Source organism: Cokeromyces recurvatus (assembly GCF_025118155.1).
Source record: "Cokeromyces recurvatus strain NRRL 2243 chromosome Unknown BX663scaffold_32, whole genome shotgun sequence".
Lineage (NCBI taxonomy): Eukaryota > Fungi > Mucoromycota > Mucoromycetes > Mucorales > Mucoraceae > Cokeromyces > Cokeromyces recurvatus.
Genome location: NW_026251418.1, coordinates 241,181 through 264,554, shown reverse-complemented (window position 1 = coordinate 264,554; position 23,374 = coordinate 241,181). Strand labels below are relative to the sequence as shown.

At 31.3% G+C, this 23,374-nt stretch overlaps 9 protein-coding genes across 9 annotated transcripts; 4 read left to right on the top strand and 5 right to left on the bottom strand.

Moving 5' to 3' along the window:
* Positions 1 to 425: 425 nt before the first annotated feature.
* On the top strand, positions 426 to 4,739 carry BX663DRAFT_478897 (P-loop containing nucleoside triphosphate hydrolase protein). Its single transcript, XM_051524312.1, has 9 exons — positions 426 to 729; positions 836 to 979; positions 1,037 to 1,221; positions 1,302 to 1,497; positions 1,586 to 1,745; positions 1,817 to 1,920; positions 2,024 to 2,431; positions 2,506 to 2,682; positions 2,803 to 4,739. The coding sequence occupies exons 1-9, from the start codon at positions 478 to 480 to the stop codon at positions 4,645 to 4,647; spliced, it is 3,471 nt and encodes a 1,156-aa protein (XP_051379278.1). The 5' UTR covers positions 426 to 477; the 3' UTR covers positions 4,648 to 4,739.
* A 683-nt stretch (positions 4,740 to 5,422) lies between these two features.
* On the bottom strand, positions 5,423 to 8,252 carry BX663DRAFT_441547 (WD40-repeat-containing domain protein; the record flags this gene model as incomplete). The annotated part of the gene is made up of 11 exons (XM_051523463.1): positions 5,423 to 5,965; positions 6,032 to 6,396; positions 6,473 to 6,753; positions 6,816 to 6,853; positions 6,910 to 7,064; positions 7,143 to 7,282; positions 7,351 to 7,480; positions 7,550 to 7,653; positions 7,723 to 7,876; positions 7,945 to 8,122; positions 8,199 to 8,252. The coding sequence occupies 11 exons, from the start codon at positions 8,250 to 8,252 to the stop codon at positions 5,423 to 5,425; spliced, it is 2,142 nt and encodes a 713-aa protein (XP_051379277.1).
* Positions 8,253 to 8,763: 511 nt separating this feature from the next.
* Positions 8,764 to 8,967, bottom strand: BX663DRAFT_441655 (uncharacterized protein; the record flags this gene model as incomplete). Its single annotated transcript, XM_051523474.1, has 1 exon — positions 8,764 to 8,967. A coding segment is annotated over one exon (204 nt), but the record flags the coding sequence as incomplete, so codon positions are not given.
* A 2,079-nt stretch (positions 8,968 to 11,046) lies between these two features.
* BX663DRAFT_564104 (uncharacterized protein) lies at positions 11,047 to 11,845 on the bottom strand (the record flags this gene model as incomplete). Its single annotated transcript, XM_051532033.1, has 2 exons — positions 11,047 to 11,245; positions 11,307 to 11,845. The coding sequence occupies 2 exons, from the start codon at positions 11,843 to 11,845 to the stop codon at positions 11,047 to 11,049; spliced, it is 738 nt and encodes a 245-aa protein (XP_051379275.1).
* A 137-nt stretch (positions 11,846 to 11,982) lies between these two features.
* On the bottom strand, positions 11,983 to 12,351 carry BX663DRAFT_522101 (uncharacterized protein). The gene is made up of 3 exons (XM_051529331.1): positions 12,243 to 12,351; positions 12,136 to 12,181; positions 11,983 to 12,077 (listed from the first exon to the last, which is right to left on the bottom strand). The coding sequence occupies exons 1-3, from the start codon at positions 12,343 to 12,345 to the stop codon at positions 12,008 to 12,010; spliced, it is 219 nt and encodes a 72-aa protein (XP_051379274.1). The 5' UTR covers positions 12,346 to 12,351; the 3' UTR covers positions 11,983 to 12,007.
* Positions 12,352 to 12,861: 510 nt separating this feature from the next.
* BX663DRAFT_441570 (60s acidic ribosomal protein-domain-containing protein) lies at positions 12,862 to 13,336 on the top strand (the record flags this gene model as incomplete). The annotated part of the gene is made up of 3 exons (XM_051523466.1): positions 12,862 to 13,020; positions 13,108 to 13,245; positions 13,310 to 13,336. The coding sequence occupies 3 exons, from the start codon at positions 12,862 to 12,864 to the stop codon at positions 13,334 to 13,336; spliced, it is 324 nt and encodes a 107-aa protein (XP_051379273.1).
* Positions 13,337 to 15,933: 2,597 nt separating this feature from the next.
* Positions 15,934 to 17,321, bottom strand: BX663DRAFT_522098 (uncharacterized protein). The gene is made up of 3 exons (XM_051529330.1): positions 16,847 to 17,321; positions 16,664 to 16,767; positions 15,934 to 16,606 (listed from the first exon to the last, which is right to left on the bottom strand). The coding sequence occupies exons 1-3, from the start codon at positions 17,244 to 17,246 to the stop codon at positions 16,181 to 16,183; spliced, it is 930 nt and encodes a 309-aa protein (XP_051379272.1). The 5' UTR covers positions 17,247 to 17,321; the 3' UTR covers positions 15,934 to 16,180.
* A 498-nt stretch (positions 17,322 to 17,819) lies between these two features.
* Positions 17,820 to 19,913, top strand: BX663DRAFT_522096 (MBOAT, membrane-bound O-acyltransferase family-domain-containing protein). Its single transcript, XM_051529329.1, has 4 exons — positions 17,820 to 18,396; positions 18,469 to 18,834; positions 18,910 to 19,170; positions 19,228 to 19,913. Exons 1-4 carry the CDS (start codon positions 17,909 to 17,911, stop codon positions 19,601 to 19,603), a joined length of 1,491 nt encoding a protein of 496 aa, XP_051379271.1. The 5' UTR covers positions 17,820 to 17,908; the 3' UTR covers positions 19,604 to 19,913.
* Positions 19,914 to 21,534: 1,621 nt separating this feature from the next.
* On the top strand, positions 21,535 to 22,570 carry BX663DRAFT_218166 (uncharacterized protein). Its single transcript, XM_051521782.1, has 3 exons — positions 21,535 to 21,976; positions 22,035 to 22,057; positions 22,129 to 22,570. The coding sequence occupies exons 1-3, from the start codon at positions 21,755 to 21,757 to the stop codon at positions 22,457 to 22,459; spliced, it is 576 nt and encodes a 191-aa protein (XP_051379270.1). The 5' UTR covers positions 21,535 to 21,754; the 3' UTR covers positions 22,460 to 22,570.
* Positions 22,571 to 23,374: the final 804 nt, after the last annotated feature.

Genomic DNA, 23,374 nt, shown 5'->3' with positions numbered 1-23,374 from the left:
TATGTATATACATGTATATATATATATTTAAAGGAAGAGGTATACGTTATTTGTTTCAGCTGTATAACTTAATGAACATGCTATAATCATTTCACATGATGTCTTGATTTTTTTTATAAGAAAAAAAAAAAAATACTAATCTAAAGCTTACAAGTAAATAATGATTCATTATAGTCTTTACAGATGAAACTGTTATGGTCAAACTCAGTCATAAAATAGATACGTATTACTCTGAATATGTGCATATGTGTTTATATAATTCGAGTAAAATGTAAAGAATATTTGGAATTTACCTTTTATGGGATGTTTACAATGTACCCAAAATAGAACGTAAAATTAAAAAAAAAAAATAAAAAAAAAAAATAAAAAATCCGCTTTTTTAAATATTTTCTATTATTATTATTGTTGTTTTTTGTTTTTTTTTGTTTTTTTTTTTTTTACTATTACTATTATTAATTTATACCAATACACTCACAAATGTTATCAATACCTTCGCAAGCAAATAAACTGGATTACGTAAATGGAGGCGGATCATTTATACACAGTTATGGCTCAAAGACTTTTATGAGGCCAAAATTGGATGATGTATTAGATGCTGTCGTACAAGCAAAATTTAATGAAAAAAGATGGGTTTGGATAGAAGATGATAAAAAAGGCTATGTCAGAGGGCACATCATCAATGAAGATATTGACAAAGATGCAATAGAAATAGAGTACGATAATGGTGGGGTAAAGTGTTATTATGGACCGTAACAAATAAACAAAAATATATACACATATATGAATGTATATATGAAAGTATTTACTCAACTTTATATATATATATATACGCTAGACGGCCATAGTTTCTCAGTCAATGATTCAACCTATGAATCCTCCAAAGTTTGACATGGTAGATGATATGGCTGAATTAACCCATTTAAATGAACCTTCTGTAATTCATAACCTTACTGTTCGTTATAAAGCAAATCATGTTTATGTAAGTAGTCATATTAAATAGATAAACAAAGGTAGACTCTTATATTCTATTTATTAGACTTATTCTGGTCTCTTCTTAGTTGCAGTTAATCCTTATAGAAACCTTCCTATCTATAGTAATGATTATATTGAATTTTATAAAGGCAAAAGACGTGGTGAAATGCCACCTCATATCTATGCTGTAGCAGATCAAGCATATCATGATATGGTACAAGATAAAGAAAATCAATCCATCTTAATTACGTAAGTATATAACAGAAGGAAAGAAAGAAGGAAGGAAAGGAAAGAGAACACGATGGATAGTTAACAATTCATTATTTAAGTGGTGAATCAGGTGCAGGCAAGACAGAAAATACCAAAATTGTAATTCAATACCTTACTGCTATAGCATCAACGACGAATAAAAAATCATCCTCTGAGAATATAAACAGATTACAAAATCAGATTTTGCAGGCAAACCCGATTCTTGAATCTTTTGGCAATGCTCAAACTATACGTAATAATAACTCTTCAAGATTTGTAAGTTTATTTTCTATTATCTCCCCCTTTTTTGTTGTTGTAGTAATAGCAGTAGTAGTAGTAGTAGCATGCTTAACTTTTATTATAGGGTAAATTTATTAGAATTGAATTTAATCACAGAGCTCAGATTTGTGGAGCAAATATTGAATGGTATTTACTTGAAAAATCAAGAGTTCATCATCAAACATTGAAGGAAAGAAATTATCATATTTTTTATCAATTATTGGAAGCTGATGATGGCCTTAAAAGTAGGGTTTAAAATAATAATAATTAATAATAATAATATTACTAAACTTACTTGTATTTATAATTTGCTTAGAACAATTATTACTCGATGGCACTGTGAACGATTATAATTTTATTAAACATTCAAATAAAAGAATTGAAGGAGTGGATGATGCTGAAGAATATCAAAAGCTTTCTGTAAGTTATATGACTTATTATTACTGGAGTCCCTTTTTATAGGAAAAAAAAATAAGCTAAAAAAAAAAAAAAAAAAAAAAAAAAAAAAAAAAATCTATATTAGAAATCATTAGATATTATGGGCTTAACGGAAAAGGAAAAATTAGACTTATTCAGAATTGTAGCTTCTATTCTACACTTGGGAAATATCTCTGTGATTGATTATCGTGATCGTGCTGATATTCGTGATTTTGCTGCCGTTGAACGTGTTTGCCATTTGTTGGGTATCTCGGCAGAGGAATTCAAAAAGAGTTTATTAGCACCTCGTATAAAGGCGGGTCGAGATTGGGTTACACAAGCCAAATCTTCTGCTCAAGTGATTGCCAGTATTGATGCACTTGCAAAGACACTTTATGAAAGAAATTTTGCTTATCTGGTAGAAAAAATCAATAAAGCCATTGATAGTCAAAAATCAAAAGATTTACTAGGTTTTATTGGTGTTTTGGATATTGCAGGCTTTGAGATTTTCGAGGTATATTAAAAAAAGAAAAAAAAAAAAAAGGTGGAGGAATAATTTATGAATTAATAATATGTATATATTTCTAGTCAAATAGCTTTGAACAGCTTTGTATCAATTATACCAATGAAAAATTACAACAATTCTTTAACCAAAATATGTTTGAATTGGAACAGGAAGAATACCAAAAGGAAAAAATTAGTTGGGATTATATTGATTTTGGAAAAGATCTTCAACCAACGATTGATCTTATTGAAAAATCAAATGTAATATACATATATATATTTATACATACACATGCACATACACATACACATATACATATACATAAATATACAAATTTACTATTGCAATACTAACCTTACTTTTATTCTTTCTGTTTTAAGCCTGTTGGTATTCTATCATGTTTAGAAGAAGAATGTGTGGCACCCAGAGGAAGCGATCAACGTTTCTTGGAGAAACTGAACAGGTTCTGTGATAAAGAAAATCCAGACGCTAAATACAGAAGTACACGATTCAAAGATGGGTTTATTCTTAAACACTATGCTGGTGATGTAGAATATTCTGTAGACGGATGGATTGAGAAAAATAAGGATCCTTTAAATGAAGATATTACACGCTTATTGGCTCGTTCTAATCATAAGCATGTAGCTGATTTATTTGAAGATTATTTAGCAGATCAAGATGATAAGTCATCTGTCATAAATGGAAGAGTAGACTCTACCGCTTCAACCACCTCTAATGCTACTACTTCGTTTACATCTTTGCTCAAATTTAGGAAAGGGAGCGGCTCCTTTAGAACTGTTGGTCAACGTCATAAGCAACAATTGCTTTCATTAATGAATACTTTGCACATGACACATCCACACTTTGTTCGTTGTATCCTACCCAACAGCAAAAAGTATCCTGGAGAAATTCAGACCAAGCTTGTTTTAGATCAACTAAGATGTAATGGTGTTTTAGAAGGTATCCGTATCTGTCGAAAGGGTTTCCCTAATCGTCTTTCCTTTGATGAGTTCAGAAAAAGATATAAAATGCTCTGTCCTGAATTATTAGATCGCAATGCATTTATTGATGGCAAAACTGCTTGCCAAATGTTGGTAAAGCAAATGAATTTGGAAAGTGATAAATATCAAATTGGTACTACAAAGATCTTCTTCAAGGCAACTGTCCTTGCTTCTTTAGAAGAACTGTGTGACAATAAGCTAAGTGCCTTTATCACCCGGTTCCAAGCCATGTGTCGAGGTCGTATTGCTCGCCAATATAAAACAAGGTTCTCTCGTCAAACAGATGCAATTCGTATCATACAACGTAATGCACGTATCTATATCACCTTAAAGGAATGGCCATGGTGGAGGATTTATGCTAAACTCAAGCCTTTGAATGCAGCTTACCGTGTTGACAGTCAGTTGCGTGAAAAGGAACAAAGGATTACTGCGCTAGAATCTGAGATTAAAGAACAGCATGATATAATTTCCGAATTGATGGCACGTAATCAGCAATTGGAAGGAGATCACGTTGATTTTAAGGAACTTATCATGACAGAGCAGAACATCATTCAGGAGTTGGAAGAAACGAAGGAAAGCTTGCTTAATAAGTTTACAGTGGCGGAAGAACGAATAGAAGAACTAGAATTAGAAATACGTGAGAAGACACAGCAGATGGAAGAACAACAAAAGACATTAGATTCCCAGGAAGCAGATATTGAAGAGCTTAATACCCAAATTGATACATCTAAGTTGGTTCAAGAACGTCTTTCAGTTGAGTTACAACAATTAAAAGAAGAAATTCAGACTTTACATAGTCAGCTAGAAGCTGTGCAAGAAGAAAAAGGAATATCAGAGAAAAACCTTGCGCTACTACAGTCAGAAATCGATAAAAGTTTACATAATTTGGAAGAATTAGGGAACAAAGTAAATTCTCAAGACGATAAAATCAGCCAGTTAGAGTCTGGAAATAAGGAATATGAGGAAACTCTCTCAATACAAAATGAAGAAATAGAAAAACTAAAAGAGGCATTACGAATCAGTCAAGAAAATGAAAAGAAATTACAAGAAGAAAATGCTTCTCGAGAAGCTGAATTAATAGAAATAAGAACAAAATTAGATACTGAAGTTAAATCAAAAGAAGACTGGCAGGCAAAATATGATCATCTTAAGGAAGACTGGGATGAGTTAACAGCTCTAGTGAGAGCTGAGTCTGATCAAGCAAGAGCAAGAATGTCTAGGTAAATTATATTTAATTATATATGTATTTATATACAAAAAATAAGCATTTTACTTACTGTATAATTTTGCTTATAGATTTGATCAAGTTTTAAGTGGTTTAAAATTCATTCAAAATTTATAATGTTTTATGATAGTATATCCCTCTTCTCTCTTACCTTATAAAACAGGCATTTTTTCCCTTTTTTATATTTACCCTCTTTTTACCCAATTTTTTTTTCTATTTAAAATAAAAGTAAAAAAACATATTAAAATATTGTAAATATTTTAATGCTTCCTCCTTTAATTTCATACTCTTTTTCATATACATATTTTACTGTATCCATTGTTCAAATAAATATATATTTTTTTTATTATGCTAAAATTTGGAGGATTTCAGAGGTAGCTTTTTGCATACGCTCCTGTCCTACTTTTTGGGACTGAATACGTTTTATTTCAGCCTTTGCATCCATGATGTTTCCAACTTCACGACAAGATGTAGATTGAGAAATCTAAAAAAAAAAGGGAAAAATTAGAATACATAAAGATTATAGCAATATAAACATATATAAAAATATAAATGAATAATATTACCAAAGTGCCAAAAGCCATAACAAATCTATAAACATTTTCATCATCATTTTCATCTTTTAATAATTCAATTAATGTGCTTGTAAACCCTAAAGCAATTTCTTCTTCTTGTTTGGACATAAGTAAAACAGCAAAACTAATAAATAATAATAATAATATACATATCTAATTAATACACTTTCATAAATTATATAATTCTGTAGTAATAACTTTACTTGACAGCTAATGTGCTTTGAGCCAAACGGGAATTTTTTCCTTTGAATTTACCAGAAATATCCATCTGCATAATATCAGAAACAATATTACGTTGATTCCAAACCATAGTACGACCTGCTTCAAAATTAAATAGGTTTGCTAATCCACGATAAGCAAGCATAGCATTTGTCTCATTTGTTTGGGTTGTATTATCTGGGGACAATCCACCTACATCTATAAGGAATTTAGGCAAATTTTCTTCTGGTACAGCAGAAGCCAAAGCCTCAGGTGAATAAAGCGTAAATAATCGTATTAAATCTAAAGCTGGAAAACGTTTATCTATTGGCCATTGTTTTGCCATTTTGACTACTGCTGATAAGCCAGTAGATCCATTAAATGATGCGCTACCAGCAATAGGATTTTTTAAGAAAGAAATAGCTGTCCCTAAGGAAGTCAACTCTTCTTCTAAAAGCTTACAGTTGTTCATTTCCTCATTCAAAGAACGAATTTTATTCAAAACTGCATCAGGATTGGCTTGCTTCAAGACTAAATAAGTTTTCTGCAAAACAGACGTATTTTTTTTTCTTTAGTATTATTGTTTATGAAGCACAAATTGGATACTTACAACAGGCAAAACTTTAGGTTGCTGGAAAGATGGGACAGAGGTTGGAGTATTGCTATCCAAGGGTCTATATGATTTACTACCAGTGAATGGATCAGCATAGTTTGAAGCTGTTGAGCCAAATGTAGTTGAAGTTCCTGGACGATAGGACGCCCCTCCTGTATAAGGATCGATATAATTAGCTTCTGGAGTAGATTGGTTTGCTGATTGAGGGGTGTATCTATTTGCGCCTGTAAAAGGATCCTGATAACCGCCGCCCAAGTTAACTCCTTCAGTGTTTTTAATAATAAAATCAGTAACTTGATCAATGTAAGACATAGGAAGATCATGTCTTGTCAAAAACTTTTGAGCAGCATCATATGGATTTTCTATATAAAATAATAAAATAAAAAAAAAGTATAAAATTATTAAAGATCTTAATAATCAATTAATGATATACTTTACGAGTTACATTATAAGGAAGCTTGAGTTTTCCATTAGGTCCTTCACCAACATCAATATCAAATACATAATCATATTCTTTTCCTTCATATGTTTGCTTAGAAGATCCACTACTACCTACAACTTCACCAATTTTTTGCCAGCTCTGACTCTGCATACTCCATTGATGAGCTTCCACTGTAGAACCCATATTGACCATAATAACTTGTCCTTCTTTGCTTCCAGACTTGTTTAATGCTTCAGGCCCGGGTAATTTTTCTTTATTTAAATCACCAATTTGATTTCTATTTTATTTTATTTTTTGTTAGTAAAAATATGTATATTATCATTATTTAATTTTACTTACGAAGGGATAGCCTGACTGGCTAATAGCTCATCAAATTCCTTTAATAAAATAAAAGTGTAAGATGTTATTGTATGAATTTAAATCTTTAAGTTACCTTCAATGCCTCAGGAGATGCCATACGCTCAGGATCTTTGGTATATACTCGTATCGTAGCATCACTACCACCTACAACAATATCATCATTTGGTGAAACTGAAACCGTCCATACAGAAATACAAGGTTGTTGAAGGGTTTGAACACATTGACCATCTTATATGCATATACATTTTATTTTTTATTTTTTTAGTGTATCAAACATCTGCATTTTTACTCTATATATGTATATACCTTTCCAAATGCGAACTGTGCGATCCTCACCAGATGAGACAAACTCACCTGTACTTAAAAGGTTGACTGAATAAACAAAAGATGTATGACCATCCAATTGTTGAATACATTCTCCCTCTAATGTCCAAACTCGAAGCGTTCTAAATGATAACTCATATTTTAACAGGAATAATGCTATACTAGTCTTTTTATATTATTATTTTTTTACCCATCATTAGAACATGATACAAATCCAATCCCAGGCACCAATGCAAGCCCTCTAACAGCCTGTGTATGACCCTGATAAACATGTACTAATTTACCATTTTTCCACAAACGGATTGTCTTATCAGCAGAAGCTTCAAGAATATTCATAATCATGAGTATATAGTTTTTATTTCTTTAAAATTTAAAATAAAAGTATTTACCTGTCAAAATTAAGTCATCATCAATAGCAAGTACAGCCCATATCGCAGCAGAATGGCCTTCAAGAACATATGCTTGTTGAAATTCCTTCCACACAATTATTTTACTATTTTTTTTTTAAAAAAAAAAAAGTAAATATGTTGTTTCTTAATTTGTTCATTATCTTCAACTTTACTTATCCCATGAACCGGATATAATATGCCCTGAAGGAGTAGTTGCTAAAGCGCACACATTCTCAGTGTGGCCAATCAAAATAAAACGAGGCTCAGAAGGTTGATTAGGATCATATACATGAATGTATTTGTCAGAACCACCCGATACAATAAGACCTATAAGTAAAAATGGGAAAAGCTTTCTTTAGTTAAGTTTTTAATTAACCATTAAATAAATACATTACCTTGAGGATAAGTCTGATTAGGCTTAATGATTGCTAATGCGTTTACAAAATGACCATGTCCTAAATAAATATGTTCGGGTGAAAATGCGTTTGAACCAGTACGTATCCAAGAACGAACGGTTTTATCACGAGATGCTGAGATGATGGTATCATTTGATAAAGCAACTACAGCTTTGACCTAGAGAACGAAATAATTAAGTTAAATTCTCAATTTGTTCAAAAAAACAAAAAAAAAAAGTGAAGAGGTTTGTTACATCTTGTTCGTGACTTTTTAGTGTTGATTCTAATTTATAAGGCGTAAATGCCATTTTTATGGATATAAAATTAATAAAAGATTAAAATGAAATAAGGTGGACGCGCAACTTTTTCTGCATTATTATTACAAGTTTTTCTGTGACTATTCGAAGTCCCGATATTTGAAAAATGTCAAAATTGCCTGCATACGTTTAAAAATGGAATTATTATTATTTTTTTTTTATTTTATTTTATTTTTTTTTTTTTTTTTTTTTGACCAAATGAGTACCTAGCATTTTTCATCTGCTGTATTGCTTTAACCAGTTCTAATAGTATATAAGTAAGAAAAAACCTCTTATGAGACAAAAGGGAAAAGGATAAAAGTATATGTGTAAAATATAAAATAAATATAATGAGTTGAAGGGGAACAAAGTAATTGGAAAAAAAAAAAAAAAGATCAGTAAGATAAAATTCAGAGACAGTACAAGGATATTAGCACTGTTAGTTGAGTAACCATTTCACCAGTAGTGCACCGGGTTCTGAGGGAGGATCTGGAGGTAGCTTTTCATGAAAGAGGTAATCCATTTAATGTAGAGTGATACAAATAGCTGGCCAACATATTGTACGAGGAGTCACATCCTGTGAGTGTTTTAGCAGGAAGAAGAGTGGGTCTGTGACCGTTCTTGGAATTTGGAGTCGATGGTGCATATGTAGACACTCAATAGAATAAGTATGACTGAACGTTTGAGAAGGATGGTAGGGACATGAACGAGGTATACCACTAGGTATACCAAGCACTGCGAGTTGTACGAACGGTTGCAGTTCCTGCCATTTGTGAGATCGATCTACTGTATCGTATGCCGATTTAATATCAAGAAAAATTAGCGTCGGTTTGAAGTGATGGTATTGACGTAGAATATGACAGAGTTCTGTGAGGCATAAGACCTGGTCAGGAGAGCTACAAACTTCACGAAAACCTCCTTGTGTTGTGTCTAATAGAGGGCTAGTGTAAGTGAGTTCATGATATCTGTATTTTTCAAACAACTTTCTAAAAGTAGATGTTAGACTAATCGGTCAAATTTTGGCTGGATCTGTTGGACTGTTTTTTGTGTGGATAGAAATTACCTGTGCCACTCGCCATGATAGTGGTGTATAAGACCAGTCCCAACATGATTGGAACAAGATTAGGATGGTGGGAGCTATAATAGTATGTAATAAAATAAAGGAAAATAAAAAGAAAAAAGAGAAAAGAAGTATAGTTTGAGACTTGTTTATTCAATGTAAAGAAAAATAAAATATAAGAATTGAAGATTAAAGATTATTTTGTGTCTATACAACTGCTTGTATTTATACTAATAAATCCCTAATCAAAGAAATAAAAATAGCTGTCGAAAAGATAAGTCATGAAACAGTGTTAGTGTTCAAATATACATTATGTTAATTCAAGAGACTGATCAATGGATTGTCTATTGGGTATTATGATAATTTAATTAAGGTTTTAAATTAGAAATTTATTGTTTGATTTGAGTTTATGTTCCTGATGTCTATTTCAGTGGATCAAAGACGACTTGAACCCTTTATTAAGGTTATAAAAATAAATATTTAGAAATGATACAATATCTTATAGCTGACATATTTAGATGATTGGATGTCAATAGAGTTTATATTATATGATTTATAAGATGTTATATACAGTAAGATATGATATCTTTTATTTTATGTTCAGGCTTATAGTTTATCCTGTATTATGTAATTCATCTATTATAATATTACTTATGCTTATATCCAGAGCTTGTTCTATAACATTGAGGAATCTAAGATCGGTAAATTACATCCAGTTGCTACACGTTTATTCAATCATATAAGAAAAACATTAACAAAGCGTTGAATGTTACTTTTGTTATATGCAGTTAGACTTATGTACATGTCAGTTATTTTCGATACGTGATCTAGATTGAGAACAGAGGTCGGTGTAAGTGTTCAACACTGATATCACTTTACAAATGATATGATTTATTACTACTTTGCTTTGAGGAAAACTTGTGTAAGTTTTATAGTCAAGATATAGAAACAGATCAGGATTCGGTTGTATAATCGATGATCAGTTGAAGCTCAAGCAAGGAAAAGACCCGTGACTCATTAATATATTCTATTGCCCGATTGTGTTTTTATGAAATAAAACACAAACGTTTTGTAAAGATTAACAAAGTCATCTTTTATTTGGACCTGTTAACTTTGGCACAGTTTCTCTTATAAACGGCTTTCAATAACCAAAGAGATTTTAATAGCAATATTTGGAATAATTAAAGTAACAACACTGTTTGATATTAAAAATCGAAAATATAATAAAAAATATTTATGATATAGAGAAATTTGAAGATGAGCTTCGAAAAGGATTTGTAAACATTTGAATGGAAAAGGGTTATCGATAGCTTGTTGTATTTAATTATCAGCCTTGTACTTCTTATTTACGAATTCCTCTGAAGTAGATGTGGTAGGCATGACAATATCTGCATTTTGCTATAGACAGCTCTGCAGCTAATCACTATTGTTACTTGTATTAAGTTGCATTTGATTTGATAATATGTACTTTTTTACTTTAATAATCTGTTGTTTAACCTGTCATATCAGCACCAACAAGGGCAAGATGGTACTACCAAAAAAAGCTACATCACTAGCAATATGGTGCTCTTTTAAGCGAGTAATTCTGGTAATATACGTTGATGGCCTATCAGCTGCTAAGAGAGTCAAGGATAGTCCAGCATAATAGATTCCAAATACAGTAAGGTTGGTATGATCGTTTTTGTTGTACTTTATAAGATCATCAAGCATGTCTTTCATGGTCTTCGGCAGCTTTAACATCTTTTCTTAAAGTGTCTTGGTATTTTGATACTGAATTGCGGTTCCACCGACACAATACTCGTAAGCATGTTCATGTTGCACTTTACTTTCTCGTATAATTAAGTTGCACTTGTACCCTACGCTGGATCGAGCGATTTTGTCTTCCGAATCAATCACTCTGTCAACGTTTTTCCGCTTAGTGGTTGCTGCACTAGAGGCTTCCCCACTTCAATATATAATGCAATTTAATATCGATTGTTGTACATAATTTTTTATTGTAGACTTACCGCACAACTTGTAAACTTTCAAAATCATCGAATATAGTATCGATCAAGGACCACACACGCGTATTACACCATGCTTCCTTATGAACAGTTTTCAAATTTCCTGATTCATACAGTCTTACAAAGGAATAGATAGTGTGCTTGACCCAATCCAAATCATAGTCCTTATTAATACTATAATTGCTTTTCCAATCCTGCGCTTTTAAGAGCTCATCTCTTAGATTTTGAGTATTTGTAAGATTGAATGCATTTATATAAGTCGCAAGTTTTTCAGGTATATGGCTGATGAATTGAATAGAATTCTTTTTTTTTTTAATCTCCTCGATCTCTGCTTCTGTAAACACACATTCTTTCAAGTAAGTTTTGTCTTCCAAATCTAAAATCATAGAACAAGCTGGGTGGTCCACAAGACATTGCTCACCAAATACGTACAAAGCGTCTTCAACGATTTTACCCGCTGAGAGTTTCCATTTCTTTTCTTCATCAAGCTTATTAAAAGCTGATTCGATTGTTGGGTGTTTACAAGGCACTGAATAAAACATTTTGCGTTAGTAGTGTTTCATGAGTATAATAAGCTTAACGTAATTACTTACCGCGTGTACTAAGTAAGTGTTTGCCTAGTTCATTTAAATCTTCCTTGTAAACATTACAGCAAATACAAGCATATTGTTCAGTAAAGGTTTCCTAAGAATTTGTTTGGTTAATTAATTGAAGCAGAATGTGTTATCTAAACATACAAATCTGTTTCTCTGGTTTTTTGATATGAATTTTACACTAAAAAAAAAACGTTATTAGTTGATTGAAATGAAAGACATATTTAAATAGTACTAACTGTTTCTTGTTATATTGACGACTGTTTGAGTCAGGTACCTTGATATCTAATATATTAAATCGTTTAGATTACAGTATTGTCTTGAGTAAAGGCATTAAAGTTCTTACTTTCATATTCTATGTAATGACGCCTTAAATTTGCTTTTTTCTCAAAATTTATTTTACAAATATTACAGTTATAGAGAAGATGGATGTACTGAACGTTATTCATTTTAAGTTAATTTAGTAGATTAAGATGCGTTAATTGTACTTTATTTTTCTCTCCTCAAAAAATAGTGAACGAACTTGATTTTGAAGTGAGACAAAAATGCTGGCACTGCAGATAAAGTACTAGTTTCACCATAATGAAACCATATTGAAAGTAGTACATTCACCAACATTTCACCATGGTGAAACTAGTACTTTATCTGCAGTGATAGTAAATTAATCAAATATCAACATTGAATAATTAGGTTTGCGTTACAAGCGTTCTTAAGTTATATATATAAAAAAAAAAGAAAGAGAAATGGAAGTATAGCTTATACATGTAGACTTAATAATTGATATATTTGTATTTTATGATCTATTATGGAATGCATGAACACGATAATTACATGAATTAAAATACTGTCCAATCAATGACATTGAAGGAGTAAAAAGTCACAAAAAAATTTTTTTTATCCATATTTCTCAAACGTGCCTCAATTTTGAAAGCTCCTCCTCTTTAATACTTTGTAAATTAGTGATCATGAAGTATCTCGCCTCTTACCTTCTTCTTGTTGCTGGTGGCAAGACCGCCCCTACTGCTGATGATATCAAGACTCTTATGGCCTCTGTTGGTGTTGAAGCTGAAGAAGAACGTTTGACTTCTTTGATTTCTGCCCTTGAGGGTAAGAATGTTGATGAGGTAAAATAAGAAGAATCACTGTTTTCTTTTTTAATGCTAATTGAATAATTTTATTTTATTTTATTTTTAAAAAAATAAATAATTTAGCTCATTGCTGAAGGTAAGGAAAAGATGTCCTCTGTCCCTACCGGTGGTGCTGTTGCTGCTGCTGGTGGTGCTGCTGCTGCTGCTACTGATGCTCCTGCTGAAGAAGCTAAGGAAGAAGAGAAGGAAGAATCTGATGAAGTAAGTATTGAACTAAAAAAGAAAAAAAAAATGAGAAGTGGTAATTAAATAATATTTTTTATAGGATATGGGTTTCGGTCTTTTCGATTAAACAACTTATCAATAATCAGTTTTACTATAATTAAAAAAAAAGAAAGGAAACAACATTTCTTTTTTCTTTGCTTTTTATTATCCCTTCAAATAAATCATTATTTGAAAATAATGATAACATGAAAGAATTAATGTACTCACTTTGTATATCGATAACAGATTTGTACATTTGAAATTGTTTTCAGTAATCTGTTTAGACAATAGCCTTTTTTTTTTCATCTTTTTAAATTATTTGTGATATTTATCTATTATTTAGAGAAGGGAGGAAGAAGAAGAAATATATGAATTGTCACAAGCTAGCTTTAGAAATGTGTTAATCTCTTTTTCTTTAGTAAATATATATTACTGGAAGATTCAATGAAAGAATTTATTATGTTTTATTAATATTATTTCTCAAAATGTAATTTTTATCGAGTCAATGTAATGAATTATTTTAAATTATAAATGATTAATTATTGTTATTGCTATTCAAAGCATTGTAGATGAAGGAATACATATATGTCATTTTCTACATGTAAACAAATTATAACTTTATCGTACTTTTTTTTTTTTCCCTGGATGCAAGCTTATTTAGGAGGAAGAAAAAGAGGATTATTCGGGCTATGATATATACAGAGACAATATATTGAATAAGACTTATCAAGTAGTTGATTAGAATGAAAAGAGTAACATAGTGAATGATTGCAATGTAACCAAATATGTTGTCAATGGATATAACGAGCTTGATCGAAACATATCATAGGCAACTAAAGGATAGGATTACTTATTATTGCATCACAGTAGGTGGATAAACACTTCGAATTACCAGCAGAGCATCTTCCATTTAAATTAGGTCATAGAGGAAATTAGATACATATTTTTTTTTAAAAAAAAAAAAAAAAAAAAAAAAAAAAAAAAAAAAAAAAAGGTGTGTGCCAAAGCTTTTAGTAGAAGGGGAATATATTGTTTCTAAATAGGTATTTTGTTGAATTCAAATCGTTGTGAGCAGTTTTCAAAATATTGGAGATAAACTACTAGTTTTGCAAATAATGTATCTTCTTGAAGAGCAAGAGGTTGGAAAATAAAATGAGCTTGTAGCATGCTACTTTTACGTTGTAGTAGTATAGTGGGAGTTGGGTAAGGTGCAATAGAACCCTAATGGAGGTAATTATTTTGACAATTTCCATAAAATCTTATCATTTTCTGTCTCAATCTGGCATCAAATAAGCTTCTTTATTCATAGTAGAATAAGATTGTTTTGAGTACAAAAGATAAGGAAAGAGGAAAAAGAAAAGACAAGTCTGTGAAAACTCTATATAGTTTATTAGAAGAAAAATAACACGGAAAAATGGCAATGGCTATTTATATGTTTTTTTTTTTTTTTTTTTTTTTTTTTTTTTTTTTTGCAAGGTAAATGATATTAATAGAAGTATGATTTGGGTAAGTAAATACTGGTATAATAAAATATTATGTATAGACATTGTCTCCAAATAATCCTGCTTGTAATAGGATATATTTTTATCTTCATTCTCCCTGAGCCGTCGCTGTTGTAAATTATTATTTCTGGAGTAAGCGACGCGTTCATATTAATTCACAGTGAATATTCCAGCTATAACAATACCAATTATTTATATGCCACTGTTGCTATTATCATCCTCTAAGATGTTATTACATAACAATATTCGATATTATAGATGTATATAATTAGTATATATGACTTGTATAAATAATTATGTAATTGAATATAACAATCATAATCCTATTGAACTCTTATTATGCTCGAATACTCTAACAATGACTATTATTAAAACTGAATGTTGTAGAATGAATATTATGCTGTGAAGTACAATACACTAGTTTTATTTGAATAACCTCTTTATTATGTAATAAATGATGGTTTATTTCTATTAACTTAGTTGTAAAGACGACTACAATCATAACAGTATTTAATAATGTCCAATAAAGAAAAGGCAATAAAGAAGCCTATTTAATATCAATAAAGCTTAAAAGGGAATAAAATACCAACTATATAACCCAATAATGTATAACTATGTTTTGATGAGTCATGAAGCATAAAGCCAATGAAAAACAACATGGTATGTAAATTATTAGCAGATGAAAACCAATTATAAAGCACAGGATTTAAACAAAATATGTATATACCCTATGAAAACCAGCACAGGAAATGTATAGACCCTATGTATATCCTGTAGAAAAAAGCACAAGAAATGTTCAAAACCTATGTGTATATTGCATAAAAAGTACAGAATTTGTCTATTTCTTGATTATATCCTGTGAAAAATATACTCAAATGATTGCAGTGCGCGCGTTGACTATGCTATTTTATTTTAGAATTTATGAAAATAAACCACATGAATATATGAAATACATTCGGGCCAGACAAAAGCTGTGTCAGGAATAATTAGCACTGCAGATAAAGTACTAGTTTCACCATGGTGAATTGTTGGTGAATGTACTACTTTCATTATGGTGAAACTAGTACTTTATCTGCAGTGATATTATACAAAATAGCTGTCAAGTCAGTATTCTCTTACTGCAGTACAAGTTCAAAAAACAAGAGAAAAAAGAAACACACGTATTATACTCAATCTACATCTATTTTAATGTTGAGTCGTATTTTTACCTTCTTAGAAATACATTGATTTTTATAGGTCAGAAAAGAAATTGTATAAATATCCTCTTTTCTTTCTGATATTGATTACATAAATAAACAAAAAAGTAAAATATATACACACACATCTAATTTAATCTCCAGTTAGTAATGGCTTCATTTAAGCCAAAGTATTCTGGTCCAGTTACATCCTCTATTATTAACATGATTAGTACCGCATGTCCTTTTTCTTTCTTATCTTTTATTACCTGAACTATAAGTATTGCCCGATAACCCATAGGTCTTGACTAAATAATCCCATAAAAATGGGGTAACAATAGAAAATCCACCCTTAAAATTACCACGTGGCCTTGAAGCAGGATTCATTTTACCTTCTCTTTCAGGATCTTCTAATTCATGGTTTGAAATAGGTCCAACTCCAATTTTACCATCACATAAACGTAAGAACCATGAAATTAACCATAATCTTTCAATAAAGTAATATTTTCCGTTAGCAACAACAGAGGCTCGATCAGCATGTTCCGAATAAAGTAATCGTTCATCTATACATTGTTGTCTTTGACGCATTGCTTCTTTACCTTTTTCACTATCATGTGTAATTGTTTCTAGTAAAATATTTACATAATGCGCTTCACTTAAATCACCTCGCGTCTCACCAAGCTATTTAATTAAAACCTTTAGTCTATAAAGTAATTTATTTCATTTTATAAGCTTTACCAATCTATTACAGTCAAAACAAAACATTTGTAAAACATTCATACGAAATAAGATACCATGTCCATCTACAGCTTTATGATAGCTATATGCACAATCTTTACAACCTAAGAAAAAAAAAAAAAAAAAAAAAAAAAAGAGGTCAGTAAAAGTAATATTAACCCTCCCCCCTTTTTTTTCACTTACGATTTCTCACATTTCCTTTCCAAATATATAGACATAATCCAGTGTCTTTACAATTTGTACGACAGGTACTACAATTCAAATTTTGAGGTAACCAATTCAAGACTTGCTGATATCTTACGGCGTAAGGTTCCAATGTTTTACCTGTTACGAGACCAATATGAGGACACATTTTACAATTTTGTGGATCTTCTGTTTTACGAGCATACATATCTTTCCATCCTTCTGTAGGAAGCTTATAAGTAATTCCAAATTCATTATATAATTTCTCTTTCCAAACAACATCGCTATGAGCTATGAGTGCAAATTTATGACACACTTGTGAAAATGATCTTAAATCATCTTGAGAAAGATGTCCAGCAACTGAAACAAGTAACTCATTATTTAATTCAGATAAAAGCATTCTAAAAAAGTAATAATGAAATCGATCGAGGAATTATTATGTAGATGAATCAGAAAAAAAAAAGAGAAAAAAAAATATTCAATATATGAAATCATGAAAGTTGTAAGCCATTTTTTTTTTAAAAAAAAAAATTTGACAGCAGCGGGTTTAAATTCAGTTCATTTTAGTGTATTTTGTATCCATACAACAACGACTTCCTATTTATTTCAATATTTTACATTAAAAGGCATGAAGACAAATATGAGTTAAACAGCTTCTAAAAAGGAAACTATTAATATTTGAATGATAAATTTAAACAGAAAAATCATATGCTTCTTATGAGAAACGTATTAAAAAAAAAGGTACAAATTCTTTATCAGGAAAATAAATAATATCACATTATAGAAGGAACAAAAAACTCGCACGTTAAACATTTATCACATTTTATGGGAAAAGAAGAGAGGAATTTTAAAAATCATCTACCTTACTATTTATCATAATGTTCTTTTAAAGAGCGGTTAACAATGGCATATTTAATCTGATAAACTTTTATTTTTATTTTTATTTTATTTTATTTTATTTTATTTTATTTTATTTTATTTTATTTTATTTTATTTATTTATTTTTTTTAAATAAAACTTTTAACTTTCTTCTTTTTCTCCCTCTCTCTCTCTATTAAAAAGATGGTGGTTTCAAAAACCAGTATCTTTGCTATTAAAGAAAGAGAAGCAATTAAACCATCAAAACTAAGCATAAATGAAAAAAAAGATGAAGTAATAATATCAAAATCTTTTAAACGATTACATAGGCTTGCTTTTAAAGCAAGACAGTCCTCTTTTGATACGACAAATCCAGAGACTAGTAAAGATACATTTAGAGGATTTTATACATTATTTTGGATTGCTATGGGGTTCTATACGATTTTAACATTAGTTCGATGTTATGAACAAGACGGCGTTGTACTTAGTTTAAGCTTTTTCAGGCTTATGTCAAAAGATACAGTTGCTTTATTTATCGCAGATATCCTTATGATCAGTCAAACCTTTCTTGTTATTCCTTTTGCATTGTTGATGATGAAAGGTTATATTAAACGTAAACCAGTTGGTATCATTCTTCAACATTCGTTACAGACAGCTTTCTTGTTCAGTAATATATATTGGGTCTTTTGGAGGTATAAAAAGAGCATTATTAATAAAACCCTGATGATGATGATGATAGAGGATAATAATTAGTGTTTATATAGAAAATGGCCGATGACACAAACCACGTTTTTCACTTTGCATACAATAGTGATGATGATGAAAATGCATTCTTATATAGAACTGAATGGTGATTTAGCGACAAAGTACAGGAGACTCATTTCCTTGAAGGAAAAGATACCCAAATGGGTTAAGGATCGAGAGACAGCAGCAGGAGATGAGAATAGCAGGGGTTACTCTCTTAAAGATCAATCTGAGTTAGCTAATATGGAATCTGAGATAAAGTTTTTAAATGAAGAGCTTACGCATGGCAAAACTCATTATCCAGAAAATTTAACTATAATGAATTATGTAGACTATCTAGCTGTACCAACCTTAATTTATTGTTTAGAATATCCGAGGATTGACAGGTAAGTTCTATTTCCTACTGTTCATATAAATATATATATATATATATATATTTACTAAGATAGCATACATAATAGAATCAGGCCTAAATATTTACTCGAGAAAACAACGGCCATTATTGGCACGTTTCTATTGCTATACATTACTACTGAAAGATATATTTATCCTCAATTATATAATCCAAATATGTCGGATATACGCGTTGTATTAGAAGTCTTATTTCCATTCATGATGAATTATATGTTCCTGTTCTATATTATCTTTGAATGTATTCTTAACTGGTTTGCTGAAATTACTAAATTTGCTGATAGAAATTTTTATGATGACTGGTGGAATAGGTATAATTCTATATTTGCATTTTATTTTGTAACAATAATCAATATTCTCCTTTCTAGTGTCACCTTTGATGAATATGCTCGTAAATGGAATAAACCAGTACATCATTGGCTGTTAAGACACGTATATGCTATCTCTATGGACAATTACAAGATATCAAAACAAAGCGCTTCTTTTTTAACTTTCTTATTTTCTTCCTGTCTTCATGAATTGGTCATGGTCATTATAACAAGAAAATTAAGAATGTATTTATTTTGCTTACAAATGTCGCAAATTCCTTTAATCAATTTAGGACGCCAGCCTTTCATTAAAAATAATCCAACTCTAGGTAATGTTATCTTTTGGATTGGTATGTTCATAGGTCCTCCTTTACTCGGTATTTTATATACTCGACAAGCCTTTTGGGAAAATAGATATGATGCTGGTCTTGCATAATCATAATAAAGGGTTAAAATTTCTTTTATGTAGGACTAATGTTGATTTCTACAGGTAGACGTTAATGACGCCTTTATCTGAGATGATTTTTATAGATAATATTCTAACTTTAGAATACGAATAATTGACGAGAGTAATTTATATTCGTTTTTCCTTATTATATTTATTTCTTATATAATCTATATTTAAGATTAATGTCAATCCCACCTATTACTTTGCCAGTTATATATATAAATATGTATATATAGATCTATATACATATATATTTTGAATAAGGCCCGGAAAAAAACAAAATCAAACTATCTGCCCTATTACAGGTTATTCTATTAATTTTGTTGAAGGAATTTTAAACAAGTTGAGAAGGTTTCCCTAAAATAAAGGACCATCATGCAGTAATATATAATACACCTATTCCTACTTTAAATGATATAGTGGAATGTTGTGGAAAGAAAACTAGGCATTCACTTCCTTACTTGCTTGCTTGAATTCAGCTTCATACAAGCAGGTGTAATCTACAATTGGGAGCAACAGAACGCAATCATTTATTCTTAAGAAGTATATACAGTGAACGCAGCATCAAATTGCGGGAAATAATTATTCAAAGTGCGGCTTTTTCAATACTCCGTTTGCGGGTTTCTCCTCAAAAATCAAATCGCGGTTTTTTTGTGAAGCGAAAAGGATTTATATGATCATAAGGGTTCTTTATTTCTACACTTTTCGAATTGATTACAAGAGTGTTGTATAAAAGCTTTCACATGTTGAATAGGAACATTGTTGCATGCATCTGTAATCTTTGTCTTGAGATCTTCATCATCAGAAAACGTGCCCCTCTTGACCTTGTTCTTTACAACTAGACCAAAATTGCTCAATTGGGTTTTAGCTCAGGTGAATATGGGGGGAAGATATATGCTTCTATAGCCTCTTAAAGTGATCAATTCGTCAATATCACTATGTATATGAATAGGTGCATTGTCCATAACAATATAAAAGCCGTTCATAAAAAAAAAAAAAGAGGTAAGCATAAACAAAAGGTTAAAATATAAGTAGAGAAAAACTATCATGTGATTGGATAAAATATATAATGACTTTTTTTTTTTTTAATCCCGCACTTTGAATAATTATTTCCCACACTTTCATTTGGATTACGTGTTCTTTTCTTTCTATAACTTTTATTTTCTTATGACTGGATTGCAGACACTCTTAGAAGTTCGGACCAGAGTTAAGAGAGTAAGAGTTAAGTTTGCAGTTGTGGTGCTTTGTTGTCTTGTGACTGACCGCAGGAGCTCTCTCTACTGGATTGCCCAAGTCAGAGTCAGGACAATGTTGGATTGACGCTTTGGGATCTGGGGTGCTTTTCTTACCTTTTGACTGGATTGCAGACGCTCTTAGAAGCTCGGACCAGAGTTTTGGTTGGGAATGCAGTAGTGTCAATACTTCTAGTGCTTCAATCAACTGATGACTGGATCGCAGACGCTCTCAGAAGCTCGGACCAGAGTTCTTTTGATGACAATTGTAAGCTTGTTGGGATCTGGGGGTTGGGAATATACTGTCTTCACCTTCTCGTGGTTATTCCTGTCAGTAGAGGTTCTAGACCTTGAAGCTGAGAAAGACATCTTTTTATAAAGCCAGTCTAGACTAGATAGTTCATTTTGTTTATTTTATTTTGCTTGAAAATTTTATCATTACATGCTTTTTAGAAACTAATAAATAAAAAATATTTAGGGATTATCTATGTTTGGAATTAGCTGAGTCGTCGACTCGAGTCGCCAGCCTATAGCGGATTTGAAAATGGATAACAATTATAGCGGGCCTGAAAATAGATAATGATAGCGAATTCTTATAAACAATCCAATAATAAAGCAAATTAAATCCTAATAAAATTAATTCCTAATCTGTCATTTTTCCTTCCTCTTTCTCTTCAATTACTATTATTTAATCAGAATGAATAGAAATAGTAAAGTCTTAAAATCAACTAAGTTTCTTGAGATATTTGAAAAGGGACGTTAATCAAAAGTTTTCATATCATAGATTACAATAATTGTGCACGTATGATAGCCACAGGCAGCAATAGTGGTTTTGTCAATGATCAGAATAATTATGTTGCACTACCTTTGGTGTCTTCTCAGCACATTGATACTATGAATCAGCATTATGCTTATGCCCAAGGTGTTGAAGCAGCTGCTCAAGATACTGTTGAGAAGGCGAAAAAAAGATACATCAAAGAATACTACCAAATCCTACAAAGCAAACAAAAAAAAAAAAAAAAAAAAAAAAAAAAAAGAATTCATACATTGGTGTCATAGATACTGTTCCTCAGGTCCATTGAATGAGATAGTAGATGATAAAAAGTTACACTATTTTTTAGTTACTCAGGTAAATCAGTCTTCCATAAGTTAGATCAATCACCCTTCCCACTTACTATTTTAAATAGGTCATCAATAGAGAATACAAAAAGTACGATAATAATTAAATGAAATAACAATTGCTTTTGATGTAAACACTGATATTTTACTGATTTGGAATAGAAAAGGAACCAAGAGAAAAAATAGAAATATCAATGAAGAAGTTGGTGATGCTGTTACAGACGAAGATGCCCCAAATAAAACAAGTATAGAAAATGGCCTAATATTACCTGCCGATTCGGATTTGGTTCATTCAGAGGAGCTCATTTCAGAGATACTCAATGATAACAACTTAACGAATGAGCTATTAGAATGTGATTCTCATCAATTGCATCAGTTAAACATGGAGATCTCGCGACTGTCAAAATGTACATTGAGGCTATTGTGGACTTATACAACGAACAATCACTCGCTGATCCTTAAAGTGCCCGCACCCATTCTCGCGATAAATTAGTTGAGACATTTGTACGTCGTTTACAGTACGAGCATCAAAAACACCGTCGTGACAACTATATTGTTCGTACTGTGGGCACTGCAGCTGACGGTTATTCTACTTCGGCTCAAATGGAACAGCTTGTCAATTATTATTTCGAGACTAAAACCCAAGAAGACTGAAGAAATGGATTTACTTTTCTTTTGCAGCACTTTGTGTTACTTCATGGAGAAAGTCTTAGAATGATGGAGTTTCCAGATCTACAGGCAATGCTACTTGAAAACGAGGCTATCACACCTTGCCATGCTCTCGTTATGGTTCTCAAACAAGGAAAAACAAACCAAGAAGGACGTCTAGAGTTTGCTGGTCGTTTACGCAACAAAAACGTTTATATCTGTCCCCAAATGATGCTCTCTTTCTATCTCTTCTATCGTTGGCACATTGCCGGTGAAGCTTTCCCAGAATTTAATGAAAACAGAGATTGGTTTGATTTTAAACTTACTAGGTTCAAACTCAATCCCAAGAAAGCTATATCATATGATCACCATCTCCACTGTATGAAAGAGGCATTCAAGGCAGTGGGATTTCATAGCAATGCCAAAACTCATGCAATGAGAGGGTCTGGATCAAGAATGGCAGATGGCAGAAATGCTAGGTACTAGCGAAGCAGCAATCCGTCGATTGGGCCGATGGAATAGCCCCGCTTGGACAACTAGCTATCTAACCCATTTGCCAACAGAAGCTTTGAGAATTTTAGCGGGCTTTACAAAAGATGCTGGTCAATATTATTTGGTTCGTGTCACAGTTTTGCCTCCAGAAGAATTATACAAAAAGGTGTTCCCTCGCCTGAATTATTGGGTAGAAAAACTTAACAAAGACGAAACTAAATAAGCATCAGCAGCAGCAGACGGATTTTTCCAACTCTTAACGCAACTG

What these genes read in the sequence shown, in the direction of transcription:
- BX663DRAFT_522096 (XM_051529329.1), top strand. Translation starts at nt 17,909, where the DNA reads ATGGTGGTTTCAAAAACCAGTATCTTTGCTATTAAAGAAAGAGAAGCA. An exon ending in ATATATTGGGTCTTTTGGAG is followed by an intron (nt 18,397 to 18,468) that starts GTATAAAAAGAG and finishes GTGTTTATATAG; the next exon opens with AAAATGGCCGATGACACAAA. An exon ending in TATGATGACTGGTGGAATAG is followed by an intron (nt 19,171 to 19,227) that starts GTATAATTCTAT and finishes TCTCCTTTCTAG; the next exon opens with TGTCACCTTTGATGAATATG.
- BX663DRAFT_478897 (XM_051524312.1), top strand. Translation starts at nt 478, where the DNA reads ATGTTATCAATACCTTCGCAAGCAAATAAACTGGATTACGTAAATGGA. An exon ending in ATAATAACTCTTCAAGATTT is followed by an intron (nt 1,498 to 1,585) that starts GTAAGTTTATTT and finishes CTTTTATTATAG; the next exon opens with GGTAAATTTATTAGAATTGA. An exon ending in AAGAATATCAAAAGCTTTCT is followed by an intron (nt 1,921 to 2,023) that starts GTAAGTTATATG and finishes AATCTATATTAG; the next exon opens with AAATCATTAGATATTATGGG.
- BX663DRAFT_218166 (XM_051521782.1), top strand. Translation starts at nt 21,755, where the DNA reads ATGCTTATGCCCAAGGTGTTGAAGCAGCTGCTCAAGATACTGTTGAGA. An exon ending in ACTATTTTTTAGTTACTCAG is followed by an intron (nt 21,977 to 22,034) that starts GTAAATCAGTCT and finishes TATTTTAAATAG; the next exon opens with GTCATCAATAGAGAATACAA. An exon ending in ATCAATAGAGAATACAAAAA is followed by an intron (nt 22,058 to 22,128) that starts GTACGATAATAA and finishes GATTTGGAATAG; the next exon opens with AAAAGGAACCAAGAGAAAAA.
- BX663DRAFT_522101 (XM_051529331.1), bottom strand. Translation starts at nt 12,345, where the DNA reads ATGAATAACGTTCAGTACATCCATCTTCTCTATAACTGTAATATTTGT. An exon ending in TCATTACATAGAATATGAAA is followed by an intron (nt 12,182 to 12,242) that starts GTAAGAACTTTA and finishes TTAATATATTAG; the next exon opens with ATATCAAGGTACCTGACTCA. An exon ending in CGTCAATATAACAAGAAACA is followed by an intron (nt 12,078 to 12,135) that starts GTTAGTACTATT and finishes TTTTTTTTTTAG; the next exon opens with TGTAAAATTCATATCAAAAA.
- BX663DRAFT_522098 (XM_051529330.1), bottom strand. Translation starts at nt 17,246, where the DNA reads ATGCTTTTATCTGAATTAAATAATGAGTTACTTGTTTCAGTTGCTGGA. An exon ending in GAAAGGAAATGTGAGAAATC is followed by an intron (nt 16,768 to 16,846) that starts GTAAGTGAAAAA and finishes TTTTTTTCTTAG; the next exon opens with GTTGTAAAGATTGTGCATAT. An exon ending in GTTTTGACTGTAATAGATTG is followed by an intron (nt 16,607 to 16,663) that starts GTAAAGCTTATA and finishes TTAATTAAATAG; the next exon opens with CTTGGTGAGACGCGAGGTGA.